The sequence below is a fragment of the Arachis stenosperma genome, chromosome 3 (assembly GCF_014773155.1).
Source record: "Arachis stenosperma cultivar V10309 chromosome 3, arast.V10309.gnm1.PFL2, whole genome shotgun sequence".
NCBI lineage: Eukaryota > Viridiplantae > Streptophyta > Magnoliopsida > Fabales > Fabaceae > Arachis > Arachis stenosperma.
The window spans coordinates 154,057,914-154,072,209 of NC_080379.1; the positions used below are offsets into that span (position 1 = coordinate 154,057,914).

The 14,296-nt window shown below is 36.2% G+C and overlaps 2 protein-coding genes across 2 annotated transcripts; one reads left to right on the forward strand and one right to left on the reverse strand.

The window, feature by feature from the left end:
* Window positions 1-1,629: 1,629 nt before the first annotated feature.
* Window positions 1,630-4,743, forward strand: LOC130967908 (protein trichome birefringence-like 13). Its single transcript, XM_057892955.1, has 6 exons — window positions 1,630-2,113; window positions 2,271-2,451; window positions 2,798-2,938; window positions 3,435-3,555; window positions 3,959-4,093; window positions 4,226-4,743. The coding sequence occupies exons 1-6, from the start codon at window positions 1,711-1,713 to the stop codon at window positions 4,487-4,489; spliced, it is 1,245 nt and encodes a 414-aa protein (XP_057748938.1). The 5' UTR covers window positions 1,630-1,710; the 3' UTR covers window positions 4,490-4,743.
* Window positions 4,744-6,761: 2,018 nt separating this feature from the next.
* On the reverse strand, window positions 6,762-9,342 carry LOC130970266 (branched-chain-amino-acid aminotransferase 6-like). The gene is made up of 10 exons (XM_057896290.1): window positions 9,272-9,342; window positions 8,886-8,955; window positions 8,601-8,769; window positions 8,313-8,489; window positions 8,072-8,203; window positions 7,856-7,951; window positions 7,427-7,543; window positions 7,243-7,338; window positions 7,023-7,135; window positions 6,762-6,933 (listed from the first exon to the last, which is right to left on the reverse strand). Exons 2-10 carry the CDS (start codon window positions 8,930-8,932, stop codon window positions 6,819-6,821), a joined length of 1,062 nt encoding a protein of 353 aa, XP_057752273.1. The 5' UTR covers window positions 8,933-8,955; window positions 9,272-9,342; the 3' UTR covers window positions 6,762-6,818.
* Between the last annotated feature and the right edge of the window lie 4,954 nt (window positions 9,343-14,296).

Here is a 14,296-nt window from a genome sequence, read left to right on the forward strand (position 1 = left end):
AAATCAGCACTACGCTATCATTTTGAAAATCCTAAATTGTTTAATTTTTCTTTTTTTTTGTTGTCCATGTATTTAAAACCTTAAATAGAAGGATGAGCTGCATAGAGCAATCTTTAACTTCTAATTGTTGTTCATAGACTGTCAAAATGTAAGTAAAGTTAATAGGTTAATTATATTAGTTATTTGTAATAAGGGAATACAAGTTCTATATTATTTAGGACGGTGAATTTTGTGTTATCTATTAGTCTCACATTATTTAAGTAATAAAGGTTTTTTCTTTTTTCACTAGTATAAATAACTCATGTACTATTCTTTTATGAAATGAAATTGATTTGAATATGAAATAAGATGTGTGTTTATTTTTCTCTAAGCTCTCTGAGAGTAAGAGGTGCATCATTGAGTGGGTTCATGACTATTTTCACCAGGTTGCTAATCTCGCCAAGATTGACAAATGACATCCCAGCATTAGTTTGGTTCACAAGGTCTTGTTTCGATATTAAACTGATCTCTTATTCTCAAAGAATTAAAAAAAAAATAAATACAACTTATTTCATATTCAAATCAACTTTATTTTATAAACAAATAGTACATGAGTTATTTATACTAATTAAAAAAAAAATTTATAATTTAAATAATATAAAACTAATAAATAAGACAAAGTTTATTATTCTAAATAATATAAGATTTATATTCTCTTATTACAAATAACTAATATAATAAATCTAATGTGGTCAAGGTAGGACTAAAAACAACCAAACAGAGAGGATATATAACTTACTAGTATAAGACTGCATAACACTTACAATTGTAACTTGGGTGTTCGAACTTTTTTTATTTTTTTATTGTTCTCAATTTCTTGATAAATCTCATTAACCTTAGTTTTTTATGAAAATTAGAAGTTAAAGATTGCTCTATGTAGTTCATCTTTCTATTTAAGGTTTTAAATGTATAAACAACGAAAGAATAAAAAAAGTAAAACGTTTTAAGCTCTCTAAAACGATAATGTTATATTGATTAGACATGGGACGTTTTATACTTTTATTTTTTTAAATAATTATTTAACACGTATTGAATTAATTTATATATAGATAAATTCGATTGGCTCTGAATAGAAATATTAACAAAAGAAATAGAAAATTTGACAAAATTAGTCATTAGATATCACAATCTAACTTTTCAAACCATAAAAGATGAAATAAGAGTTAGGGTCATTTCAAAATTTTAGAAATAATTTTTTTTAATTTTTGACTTATAAAAAATAGTAATATTAATGTTCGGTGCAATTTTTAAAATTAAATTGTCATTTTTTAAAAAATTATTTAAGAATTTATAGAGAAGTTAAAAAAATGACCTCTCTCATAATACTTTTATTTTTCATCACATTTTTATAAAATAAATACTTTTAAAATTAAAAATTTAAACACAAAATAATTTATTTATAAATAATTTTTTTATTAAAATTATTTATTATTTAAATTATTTTATCAAAAAAAATTTAATTAAGTTAATTACCTAAACTGAACTTAGTGAAATTGCCAGGTTCAGATTGAGGTTTAACTAAAAAATAAAAACTAAAAAACTTTTTTAGCAACTGACTGAAACCAAACAAGCTCAGAGCCTCACTGTAGAAAGAAATGTGTTAGAAGTTAGAACTTAGAAGAATGTAGAGAGTTAAAAACGTGCTATTGTTAGCGGCGACTGCACCTGTCCATGAAATATGCCATGGCCACAACTACAAGGGAACCACCCAACGCTAAGAAAATCCCTCTCTTCCCTCTTCTCTCCCTTCTCTGCTTCACCTCCATCTTCCTCATCCTCTCCCAGTTCAGGAACACTTCCTCCACCCCTTCCACCTCCCGCTCCTCTTCTCTCCGCACCTTCCAAATCCATTCTTCTTCATGCGACTACACTGATGGCACATGGATCCACGATGCGCCCGGAAAACCCAGGTATGATAACACCTGCAAGGAGATCTTTAAGGGTTGGAATTGCATCTCCGCCAACAAATCCAACGCTCAACAACTCGCCACGTGGCGCTGGAAGCCTCACCGCTGCGATCTCCCCCAGTTCGACCCACTTGCGTTCCTCGAAAACCACAGACACGTCAGCATTGGTACTCGCTTAGTTTCTTCCTGTTTTTCGATTTTGATTATCGGAACAAAGTTTTGAGCTTTTGGCATTGTCGGTAACCGGCACTTCAGGTTTTAGGGTTCTGAGAATGAAGTTGTATGCTTTATGGCATTGTGAATGATGGGAGTTGTGCAGTGCAGGGTTTGTTGGGGACTCGTTGAATAGGAACATGTTTGTGTCGCTCTTCTGCACTCTCAAGAGCGTCTCCAGTGGGCAAGTGAAGAAGTGGCGTCCCGTTGGCGCTGACCGCGGATTCACCTTTCTCAGCCACAATCTCACCATTGCCTATCACCGGACCAATCTCCTCGCACGTTATGGTAGGTAAGCTTTGTGGTTTTGTCATTCTTATGCTGTTGTAATGTTGTTGATGTCAATTCTGCGGATTTCTTTGAAAATTGAAATGGCACTTCTGTTATGTTCTATGCTGATGTTGCATTGAGTCCAAATTTGAAAAACATTTTGGTTGCCCCCATAAAAACTGTTTGTGATTTTCTCCGGTAAGTATACTCTTGATAAGAACTAATATAGGATTCATGTCATATGTTCTCTTATTGGTTGAGATTTCATGGTTAAGGTTATCTCATGTGCCACTACTGTCTACTGGACTATGTGGAATCGTTTATTGTTCATTGTTAACCTCTGATCTTCTTTCTCTGTTTTGATCCAGATGGTCAGCAAATCAAAATGGCGGTGCCTTGGAATCTCTTGGATTTAAAGAGGGATATAGAGTTGATGTTGATGTTCCAGAAAGCACGTGGGCACAAGCTCCAAGTTTCCATGATATTCTAATTTTCAACACTGGTCACTGGTAAGCTTCCATATTCCTTTGATTGATGATATATTCTAGTTGTTTTCCTTTCTGTGTGTTGATGTTAGAAATGAATAGAATTCTAGGGGGAAAAGGTACCAATCTTTGCATCCTAAGATTGCTTTGATCATAATGTCTTCCTGTGATTGTGAATTTACTCAAGTGTTGGATTTCCTCAGGACCTCAGCAGGTTACCAGGCAGAAGTTGTATTTGTGATCATTTTTACAATCTTGATTTCATCGGTGTCCTTCAGTTTCATGTTCTGCTTCTAATTTTCTTTTTATAGTTTAGCTGATGCCCGAGTTTCTTTGACGATTGATAGTATGGGATTTTTTTTAAATGATTTATTTATTTTAACCACGAAGAGCTGCCTTTTACTGCTTGTACCTCATTTTTTGTTTTAAGTTAATATTGTTGTAGCTGTTCTTTGGAAATATCTTTTGAAGTTATGAGAAAATTTGATTTGTTAATCTGGTTTTTGGTTCATATAAGCAGGTGGTGGGCCCCTTCAAAATTTGATCCCGTGAAATCACCTATGCTATTTTTCAAGAAGGGTCAGCCAGTACTCCCTCCTTTACCTCCTGATCAAGGCCTGGATATGGCTTTGGAGCACATGGTAATGTCTTTGCCCCCTGTTCTGCTTTCATGGTAGAGTTTAAAAACAATTACAAACTAAAAAGAGGAAATTTTTGTGCATGTGTTTTCATGGTGGAACATAGACATGGTTTTCTATATGACCATGTGGAATCTTGTGAAATATGTAGGCAACCTCACCTAGTGGACTTGGATATTATTCTGTTGTATGGAGAAGTTTTCCATTTTTTACATATTCATGGATGTTGTGAACATACAGAACGAATCTTCTTTCAGTAATAGGTCTTCGGTAGGTCTAAATAGTGAGTTCAATTCAAAACTTTTGATGATTGCAAATTCAATGATGGCATTGTGAACTTACAACTAGTTCAAACAGTTCTGTGCTTGTTCTGTGCACTTTAATATGGAGAGTGATTCCTTCACAGATCGCATATGTCGAGGAGAGGGCACGACCAGGTGCGGTCAAATTTTTCCGCACTCAATCTCCGAGACATTTTGAAGGGGGAGATTGGGATCAGGGTGGTAGCTGCCAAAGGGATAAACCATTATCAACAGAGCAGGTCGGTCCATATATCTAGTATTTTCTGAATAGAACTTTCATCCAATGAAATGGCATGCGATTCCTCATTACGGCATTAGTACCAGTTTTTACTTCTTTGATAAGCTGGTCCATTCGATCATCACCCTTTCAGGTAGAAGAAGTCTTCTCTGTGAAGAATAATGGGACAAACGTGGAGGTTAGATTGGTCAATGGACACCTCTATAAGGCTCTCAAGGGATCTACATTCATTGTTTTAGACATCACTCACTTGAGTGAGTTCAGGGCTGATGCCCACCCAGCCGCGGCTGGAGGGAAAAAACACGACGATTGCATGCACTGGTGCTTACCAGGACTCACAGATACTTGGAATGACTTGTTCGTAACACATCTGAATAGTGTCAAGGGTAGAAGTTGATGAACTCCATAGTAATATTCATTAGGAAAAATTATGATGAACGAATTTTGGTTGTTGACCTGTTTGAGATGAGTCTAATCGTATGAGTTATATTCTTCCACTTGTTCATTTGAAAATTAATGAGATAAAATAGTTCCAAGTAAAAATCTTGTGCTCCATTTTACTATCCTTCCATGTTATCCGTGTATTTGGATCTTTTTATCTCATTTCAACTGTTTTTTGTGGCTAATTAATATTATATTTCAAATTACTCACCATTTCTTATATGGTAATAAAGAAGTTTGTATGATCCAAAGTATGAGTTTAATTTTAATGTATTGATCGTGTAAAATGTTTTATACAGGTGTCCAATTACATATGTTTTTATGCGATCAATGTAAAGTGTAATTTTTTTTTTTGTTAACGTGACGTTGCGTAATTAAGTGTACGTGTAAAATTGTTTTACAGCGGGACTGAATCAAAATTAAATTTTCCATACTCGTGGGATCCGGGCGGCTTGTGTATAATGGGGGGACCACCGAGGCTCCCCTCTTCTCGAGAATCCATACATCCCTTATCTTATAACACTTCTCCTTCCGACCTTCCAGCACCGGGCAGGTGTCAGACTCTATACATCGTGTTACCACTTAGCAGAGTCCTGTGTTTTTAATAAACAGTCGCTACCCCCTGGTATGTGCCGCTTTCCTAATCAAAAGATAGGAGAGCACCTTTTTTGTCTTGTTTTTAGTTGATATGGAGTCATTGACATATATTTAAGTAATCTAATAAGATTAATATGATGCCTCAAGAGAGGTCGGGATAGTTTAGCCAGTGAATGTTGTCGACGCTAAAAAGCACCCGTTCGGCCACGGCTTTGAAATTCACCGCTGCTGGTAAGTTCCCATCCCCATTTCTTCTCACCTTTCTAAATCATTATAAGCCCGCCGACACACAGCGAAATGGGTGGTTTGCAGTTAAGAGGTACTGTTTTACAGCGGGACTGAATCAAAATTAAATTTTCCAATGTAAAACGAAAGATGCCTATGCGTGAAGTGGCATGGTAAAAATGTTAAGTCAATCACTGAACTTAGATTCTGCCTGTTCACAGAGGCCAACAATTTAAATATTTTGAGAAAGTTCTATACCAATGCCTAAATTTCATATACATTACCGAAAAGAGATAGATGTAAAATATAAAAATAATAATGTCTAAAGTGAATTACAAAAACACCAGCAACTCATACCCTGTTTTCTGGGTGAAGCTAACCAATTTACTGAATCTTATTACTCAGAATATGAGTGATCAGACTCAATCTAGACGTTTTTGGAGGAGGCTTTCGGACTTCTATTGAGAAGTTTGCAATTTTCAATATTAGAGTTCAAGACATTTAATTTAGAAAAATATTAGACGGTCAATACTTTTTAGTAATAAAAAAAGCATAGAATGAGTTAGTGTTAATTCAGATACAAACCAAAACAAGGGAAAAATGTTATTGGTTACCTATACTTTTCCTTAATTTAAATACCAAAGTATTTCCAACTAAACCACCATGTGAGTAATGTATTCATCTCGCACAAGAAAAAGATAAAAATGAATATAGTTGATGACATTTTCTGCTTAATTAATTACGTGTGATCTTGCCTGCTGTTCACTAGGTTAGTAAATTATAGAATATAATATTACTCATGTATTTGCTTATTATAATCATTCAATAAATAATTATAACACCAATCAAATATATATCGTGATACATAACGTGTCAATAATTTATCAATATCATAGAACAACAAATTTATGATGCACCAGAAAAAAATAAATAAAATTACACTTAATCTGCTATAACACAATCTTTCCAAAAAAATAAATAATTGTCATGTGAAGTTGTGCAGATCTAAAACTGATTATATTAAGATGCATTAATGTTACTTTGATAGACTCTAAAATGTACTTTAATTGATCTCAAAGATGCGTTACAAATATTATAATAAATGTACCAAACTACTCAAAATTATTTGTAGATAATATTTTAATAGGCCATGCATCCGATCCTTGTTCAGTGTTCATGCAATGGTGGTCCCTCCATTCACACTCATGAGTCATGAATTGGAAGGCGAAAAAAGAAATGAAAACAGCGTAGAAATTGGCAACTAGTTCAAAACGGAAGTTATGTTTGTTAGTTGATTCAGTTAGGCTTGTAGTTGAGACTTTGTATCTGTATTACTGTATATCACACAATTCACCATTCACCATTGACTCATCTAATTCAATAATCAATTCACCATTCATCATTGATTCATTTTCATAATTGCATAATAAATAAGATTATTGTTAGTTAATATAATTCTAAATCTAAAGTACACGGACTGTCCAGCCTTTTCTGTCCTCAATGGTTCCAGTTTGAATCCCAAGCAGAGTTTTGCGCAGCTTCTGAGCCACTGTCTCTGCTCCTGTCTTGTATTCAATTCTGCATTCAACAATTACTAGTTAGCAATTAGCATCATGAATTTTCATTAGGCACAAGTCTTTTTCACTATGATATTAAGATCACTTTACTTTGTATTCTTATATGTCACAGATGCAATATTGTTCACAACCACTGCAGTTCCAGTGCAGAACAATTCATCAGCAACCAGCATTTCCTCCACTGTTACGCCGCGTTCCGTTACCTGATCAACCATAATTTCAACAACCAACTCCTTAGTTTAAAATGTTAGATCATTAAATATTTAAATATCCATAGTTCTATACATAATGGAGAAAATTAAAAAAATACCTGGTAACCCAAATCAAGGGCAATGGCAATGACAGATTTTCTAGTGATCCCAGGCAGAATGGCTCCATCTATTGTGGGAGTGCAGATAGCATTTCCCTTCACAAGATTATAAAAAAAAAAACGAATTAAATCACAAATTTTTGTTTAGGATGTAAATTAGTAACTACATGTTTGTGATATGTACCTTAACTACAAACAAATTGCATGCAGAACCTTCCTCTATATGTTTTCCAGTTGCTGCATCCAAGAATAAGACATCGGAGAACCCTTCTGCCTTTGCTTCAGTGGTTGCTGGATAAACCTATACCAACAGAAACATAGAGCTTTGAGGGTAGGCTGTTTTGCTTAATTAGTAGTATGGTTTAGTCAATAAAGTCATTTAATTTAGTTGTCATTCTCCTTTGTAGTATGCTACATAATCTAATGAGTTAAATACTTAAATTGAATAATGAAATCCCGGACCACAGTTATGTAACACAAAATTTATGGCTTCACTAGATTCCTTAAAACTTCAGTGATCTCAAAAGTCAAAACTATACCAAAGAAAATAGACATATATCTAAGTTGGAGAAAATGGTGATTAATAGGTAGTTGCTAATAACATGGTGGTTACCGGGGCATAGTTTGTGACACTCTTAATCCCTCCAGTTCCAGAGAAGCCAGATATTGCTCGATAGAGTTTCTCCTCCACTTTGAAGTTTAGAGGACCCTATATAAACATAATCAACAAAGTGATATTAGTCTTAATGAGTTTCATAAGAAAAAGGTTGTGATGTTTGTTCCATCGTTTTTAGTTATGTTGATGATAAAAAGCATAACGATAGCAGACCTTGTGATAGTTGCTAACAGGAGAACAGTAAATAAGAAAAGTGTACTCAGTTGAAGGTCCCACGCCTAAGGCAGCACCTGTTCCCATCAGCAATGGCCTAAGGTACAGTGTTCCTCTCCCTGCTGGAGGCACCTGTTTCAAGTTCCAACCTCAATTTAGTTTTCATTCTTATATCCTCATTTTATGTTCAAGTTTTAAAATCAAAATCACAAGTATCTCGAAGTTGAAAATACATACATACCCAGCGTTTGTTGGCAAGGACTGTGTCCTTGACAGCATTAATAAACTGCTCAACGGATGGGGAAGTCATACACAATCTGTCAGCACCAGCCTTCATGCGCAGGGCATTCTCCTCTGGCCTAAACAGAAGTATAGACCCTTCTTCGGTTCTATATGCCTTTAGCCCCTCAAAGATCCCCTAACACAACCACAAATTTTCATGTATATATGTAGAGTGAAGTTAGCTAATTAAATAAAAACTGTGATGAAAATGAAACTATAAATAGGATATGCTCCTTTGAAATTTTACCTGTCCATAATTTAAGATGCCAGCAGCAGGGCTGACCTCAAAGGTTCCATAACGAATGAGGTTTCCATGTGAAAACTTTTCACCCTTTGCACATTTCATTACATACATGTAATCAGTGGGAACTAGACTAAATCCAATGTCCTCCCAATTGATGTCAGGGTAAGTTTCACTGTGGTTTCATCACAAAAGTAATGAAAAATAAAAACAATACCAAGTCTGTGTGTATATATATGCATTAACTAATTTGCCTTATACTTGGGGTTATACAACTGTCATACAGTGTACCTGTTTGAATCCTCTAAGCAGTTCTCCAAAACTGAAGGGGGAGCCATTGTTGTTATGCAGTGGGGCCTTTCTGCAATATATAAAAGCAAAACAATAACAATAATAATTGTGATATTGGTCCATGGTCCTCACCATACATGGAAAGGCCACCACCAATGCTCTCTAATTGTGGTGAATGTGTTCATTACCGGCAACTCACTAAGGATGCATAATGCTCAAAGTTTAAAGATAAGAGCATTCTCTTCACATTTGTAAGGTTAGAGAGATTAGAGATAAAAGAGCACATAATAATATACAAAACCAAAATACCAGTCGTTGTTGAGTAATGCACATATATAATATATAATATGAAAATGTAAAAGTAAGATGAAGAGAAGCAGTGGTACCTTAGAGGGAGTTAGGGGTAGAGAAGACAGAAGAGAATGAAAGGAATATGAATGGGAGTGGAACGTAACCACTAACCACGCTGATCTTAATGCACACACACACAGCTATGATATCGGCGTTAAGGCCTTTTATATAGGAAGAACCATTGGAACAAGCTAAAAAAATATGCCACGTGGCATAATCCTTCCCGTTAGTTACAACATGATTATTTTACTCCTAAAACTAACCTTAGCTTCTTCTAGAACCATAAATTTCATTTATATGTGTCCTGAAATCACTTCTCTAACATACTTTTCAGTAATAATATGTTTTGAATTTGCTTGATTTTTGTATACAATTTACGTGATGAGATTGTCATACACAGGATTTAAAAAACAAAGATACCTACTTGTATAAAAGGATTTTGTTAACAAGATTTTTAAACAACTTTCATTTCTTTTTTTTCTTCCAGAATATTTTTGAGTTTCTGATGCATTCATTCAATAATGAAACAACTGTTATTAAAACGCATAAACAATTACTAAAAAAATCCTTCATTAATTAAAAATTAGTTTTGAAACCCATTATAAAATAAAATAGTTTTTACTTATTGACATATTTTCTTTTTATGTAATATTGATCTTATTGTCTAGTTTATTTACCTTTATATAGTTTGATTTATTTCTTATTATGAAACCTATATAAAATATTCATGTCAAAATGTTAGTTTTCGTTAAAGTTATTAATTAAAATATTATAAAAGTGGATACTATCATAAAAATCACGTTACCAACCATTAGATTATTCAGTCAAATATGTTAAACAATTTAATCATATAATAATAAACAATATTATCTTAATATAAAAATATTTTCATGAGAATATTCACCTAATAAAAATAAATAGGTCAATTAAATAATAATATAATTAATGACCTAGGTTGGGTAGTATGCATAGTGGGAAGTGAGAACTGCAAAAATGCAGAGAGCAGTCATGCATTTACACCTGCTGTCCCTACTTCCGTTGGTTCCTTCCTTCCTACCTATCCATTTGTGATTTGTTACCGTTTTTTATTTCCAGAAACGAGCATGGTCCATCACTAAGAGTTTTCTAAATCTAACAACCCAGAATAATTTTGTTATGGCATTCTAACTATAAGATCATTTTATTTCGCATTCAACTTGATAGTCATTTTTGTAACTTCGAGTTGAGTTTCCTTTTACAATTGTTGATGTTTTCACTTATACTATTTTTTTGGTGTGGAAGTTGAGTCCAATTTTTAATAGGTACGCATGTTCGGTGTGACAGTTTACTTTAGTCTGCTGTTTATAATTTATAAACATGGTCTTTTTTTTTCCTTTATATAACTTCACTAATTTTCTGACTAATGAAACAAAATATAATTTATAAACATGGTCTTTTTTTCCCTTTATATAACTTCACTAATTTTCTGACCAATTAAACTATTAGAGAATCATTAGAATCAATTTAGATAATCATTAAAATCAATTAGTATCGTCTATATTTATATAGTATATTTGTACATTAATTGTAGGATTCTATGTCTTTATTACTTTGATTCATTTAGCACCTATAAATACCCCTTGTATATTATACCTTTGATCACAACTTAATAATACACTTTTCAGATTACTCTCTCAATCTCTTGTTTCTAACATGGTATCAAGAGTTTAGGCCTTTTTTTTTTCAATGAATTTTTAGTTCATAGCCCCATTATTTTTTTCCTTTTCGTCAATGTTCTTTGGCCTCTTCTTCCGTTCCCTTTTTGAGGCTTTGGTTCGTCACTTCCGTAACCATCTTGTTCGTCTTGTCGCCGTGCTTCCACCGCAACCAGAACCGCCGCCATCCGCCTCCAGACGCGCCTCCACGCGCCGCCGAAAGACGCTGCCACGACCAGGTTGCTTTCCCTTCCAGACTCCACCCGTGCCTCTTTGCCCTCATTTTTCTTTGTGTTTCCGACGCTTTGGTTCGTCACCTCCGGCATCATTGTGATCTTCTCTTCGTCAGCTTTCCAACGCCGCCAACATCACCACTAGACTCCACCGGACGCGCCGTCACGCGCCGTCGGAAGTGAGCTGGCCACCTCTGTTGTTTTGCCTTCCAGACGTTTCAGCAACTGTTGATCTCGGTGCCGATCCAACGCTCCTGGTGCTGTCACGTGTCGCGACGAAGCTTTCCTTGGCAGACCCGCGCCAACTATGTTATCCTTTTTTCAGCCTATCCCTGTTATCCTTAATGGCTCCAACTATGCACATTGCATTGAAGCTATGCGAGGATTTCTTAAAGGGCGCAAATTATGGCGATATGTGACTAGTGATATTGCCTGTCCTGTTAAGCCAACTGTGACTGACAACTCCAAAGATGGTGCCTCCAAATCTAAGGAGGATGCTGAGAAGAAAAAGGACTATGCAGAGAAATTGGAAGATTGGGATAGTAAAAATCATCAGATTATCACTTGGTTTCGCAACACTTCTACTCCTGGCATTCATTTACAGTTTGGGCGTTTTGAAACTGCTAAAGAGGTATGGAATCATTTGGCGAAACGTTACACTATTTCTGATCTCTCTCATCAGTACCAACTGCTTAAGGAACTTCATAGCCTTAAGCAAGAACGTGGCCAAGCAGTTTTTGATTTTCTTGCTCAGATGGAGATTATTTGGGATCAGTTGACCTCTTGTGAGTCTGTTCTTAAAGATCCCGCTGATGCTAAGGCATATGAGGATTATCGGAACCGGACATGTCTCATCCAATTTCTGATGGCACTTACTGATGACTATGAGCCGGTCAGGGCTTCTCTTCTTCATCAGAATCCCTTGCCTAGTCTTGAAGATGCTCTTCCTCGTCTCAAGTCTGAAGAAACGCGCTTGGGATTGCTTCGTTCTAAAAGTGAAACTGTCTTTGCTGCCACCGACAGAAAGGGCAAAATCTGTCGCAACTGTAACCGGCCTGGGCATCCCTTCTCTGACTGTCCTTCTATTGAATGTCGTAAGTGCAAACAAAAAGGCCACATTGGCTCCAACTGCCCGAAACTGTTCTGCCATTATTATAAGCTCTCGGGTCACTTGATTGCTACCTGTCCTACTCGACCACCACATTCAAATCAGAACAAGTATCAACCTCGTCCCAACAACTCTCCGCATGTGCCTGCCTCTAGTGTTGCTGCTACTACTGAGTCCACCTCTTCCACATCTCACAACACACCTTCTGTCTCTCCATCAGATATTGAAACCCTTCTTAAGCAACTTCTCTCTTTTTCTGGTAATACCCCCGCTACTCTTTCTACCCCTCAAGGTAATTCTAAATGGTATTTTGACTCTGGTTGTTTCAATCATATGTCTCCTCTGCGTAATCTTTTTTCGTCGTTGTCTCCCACTACAAATGCACCTTCTGTCAACACTGCTAATGGTTCCCTCTTGCATGCAACACATCACGGGATTATTTCACAGTCCAATATTCATCTTTCTGATGCTTATTTTATTCCAAAATTAAATTTTAATCTTATCTCTGTCGGTCAGCTTGTTGAACTCGATTTTGATGTCATTTTTTCTATCTCTGGTTGTCGTGTGCAGGATCGTCAGACGGGAAAGATCATCGGGACTGGCTGTAAGGTCGGACGCTTATTTGAGCTCGAGAACCTCCATGTTCCCTCTACAAATCTCTGTGCTGTTTCCTCTCCATCTACTCTTCACCTGTGGCACCGTCGTCTTGCCCATAGCTCCTTAGAAAAATTGCGTCCTCTTATCTCTACGGGTGTTTTAGATCAAGTTCAAAATGAGTCTTTAGATTGCATTTCTTGTCGTACAGCAAAACAACCTGCCCTATCCTTTAATAATAATTCATCTATTGCATGCTCTCCTTTTGATCTTATTCATTCTGATGTTTGGGGCCCCGCTCCCACCGCTTCTATGGGAGGGGCTCGATATTTTGTCGTCTTTATTGATGATTATTCACGTTTTACTTGGGTTTATTTGATGACTAATCGTTGTGAGTTGCCTCAAATTTACATTAACTTTGCCACTATGGTTCGAACTCAATTTTCAAAGGTCATTAAAATTTTCAGACGTGATAATGTTATGGAATATCATGACTCCAAACTTTTAAATTTTCTCGCTGAACAGGGTACTTTGTTCGAGTTTTCTTGTCCTGGTACCTCGCAACAAAATGGCAGAACTGAGCGTAAACACCGTCATATTCTTGATTCTGTCCGTGCGATGCTTATTTCCTCTTCCTGTCCTGAGCGTGCTTAGGGTGAAGCTGTTCTCACTGTTGTTCATGCTATCAATGGACTCCCTTCTTCTGTTCTTGGTAACACTACTCCCTTTGAGCGTCTTTATCGTACTTCTCCCGATTACAGTTCTCTCCGTGTTTTTGGTTGTGTCTGTTTTGTCCTTCTTCAGCCTCATGAACACAATAAGCTTGAACCTCGGACTCGCATGTGTTGTTTTCTTGGTTATGCTTCTGAACATAAGGGTTATCGTTGTTGGGATCCTATCTCTCGCCGTATTCGTATATCCCGTCATGTTGTCTTCTGGGAGCATCACATGTTCTCTAGTTTTTCCTCTTTTGAGTCCATTCCTTCTACTACGTCATCGTTTTTTACTAACCCAAATGTTGATCTCTTTCCTAGTGATGATACTACAGGGTCTATCCCAAGTCCACCCCTCGAGGCTCCTGCTCCACCGCCTTCTCCATCTCCTGATGATTCTAGACCGGACGGCGATCCCGCTCCTACCGTCATGCCTCCTCCTCCCACTCGTTCTTCTCGGGTAAGAAATCCACCTCCTCATCTTCTTGATTATCATTGCTTTTCTACTATTCTTCATCAACATGAACCTAAGTCATTCAAAGAAGCCTCCACAAATCCAAATTGGCAAAAAGCAATGCAGGAAGAAATACAGGCACTTGAAAAAGCACATACTTGGGATTTGGTTGATCCTTCTTCTGATCAGGAAGTTGTGGGCAGTAGATGGGTATACAAGATCAAGACTCGCTCTGATGGCTCTATTGACCGTTATAAGGCACGC

Coding starts and splice junctions, on each gene's coding strand:
- LOC130967908 (XM_057892955.1), top strand. CDS start 1,711: ATGAAATATGCCATGGCCACAACTACAAGGGAACCACCCAACGCTAAG. Junction 3,556..3,958: donor ATATGGCTTTGGAGCACATG/GTAATGTCTTTG, acceptor ATTCCTTCACAG/ATCGCATATGTCGAGGAGAG. Junction 4,094..4,225: donor AACCATTATCAACAGAGCAG/GTCGGTCCATAT, acceptor TCACCCTTTCAG/GTAGAAGAAGTCTTCTCTGT.
- LOC130970266 (XM_057896290.1), bottom strand. CDS start 8,932: ATGGCTCCCCCTTCAGTTTTGGAGAACTGCTTAGAGGATTCAAACAG. Junction 7,952..8,071: donor CTGTTAGCAACTATCACAAG/GTCTGCTATCGT, acceptor ATGTTTATATAG/GGTCCTCTAAACTTCAAAGT. Junction 7,136..7,242: donor CCCTTGATTTGGGTTACCAG/GTATTTTTTTAA, acceptor ATGGTTGATCAG/GTAACGGAACGCGGCGTAAC.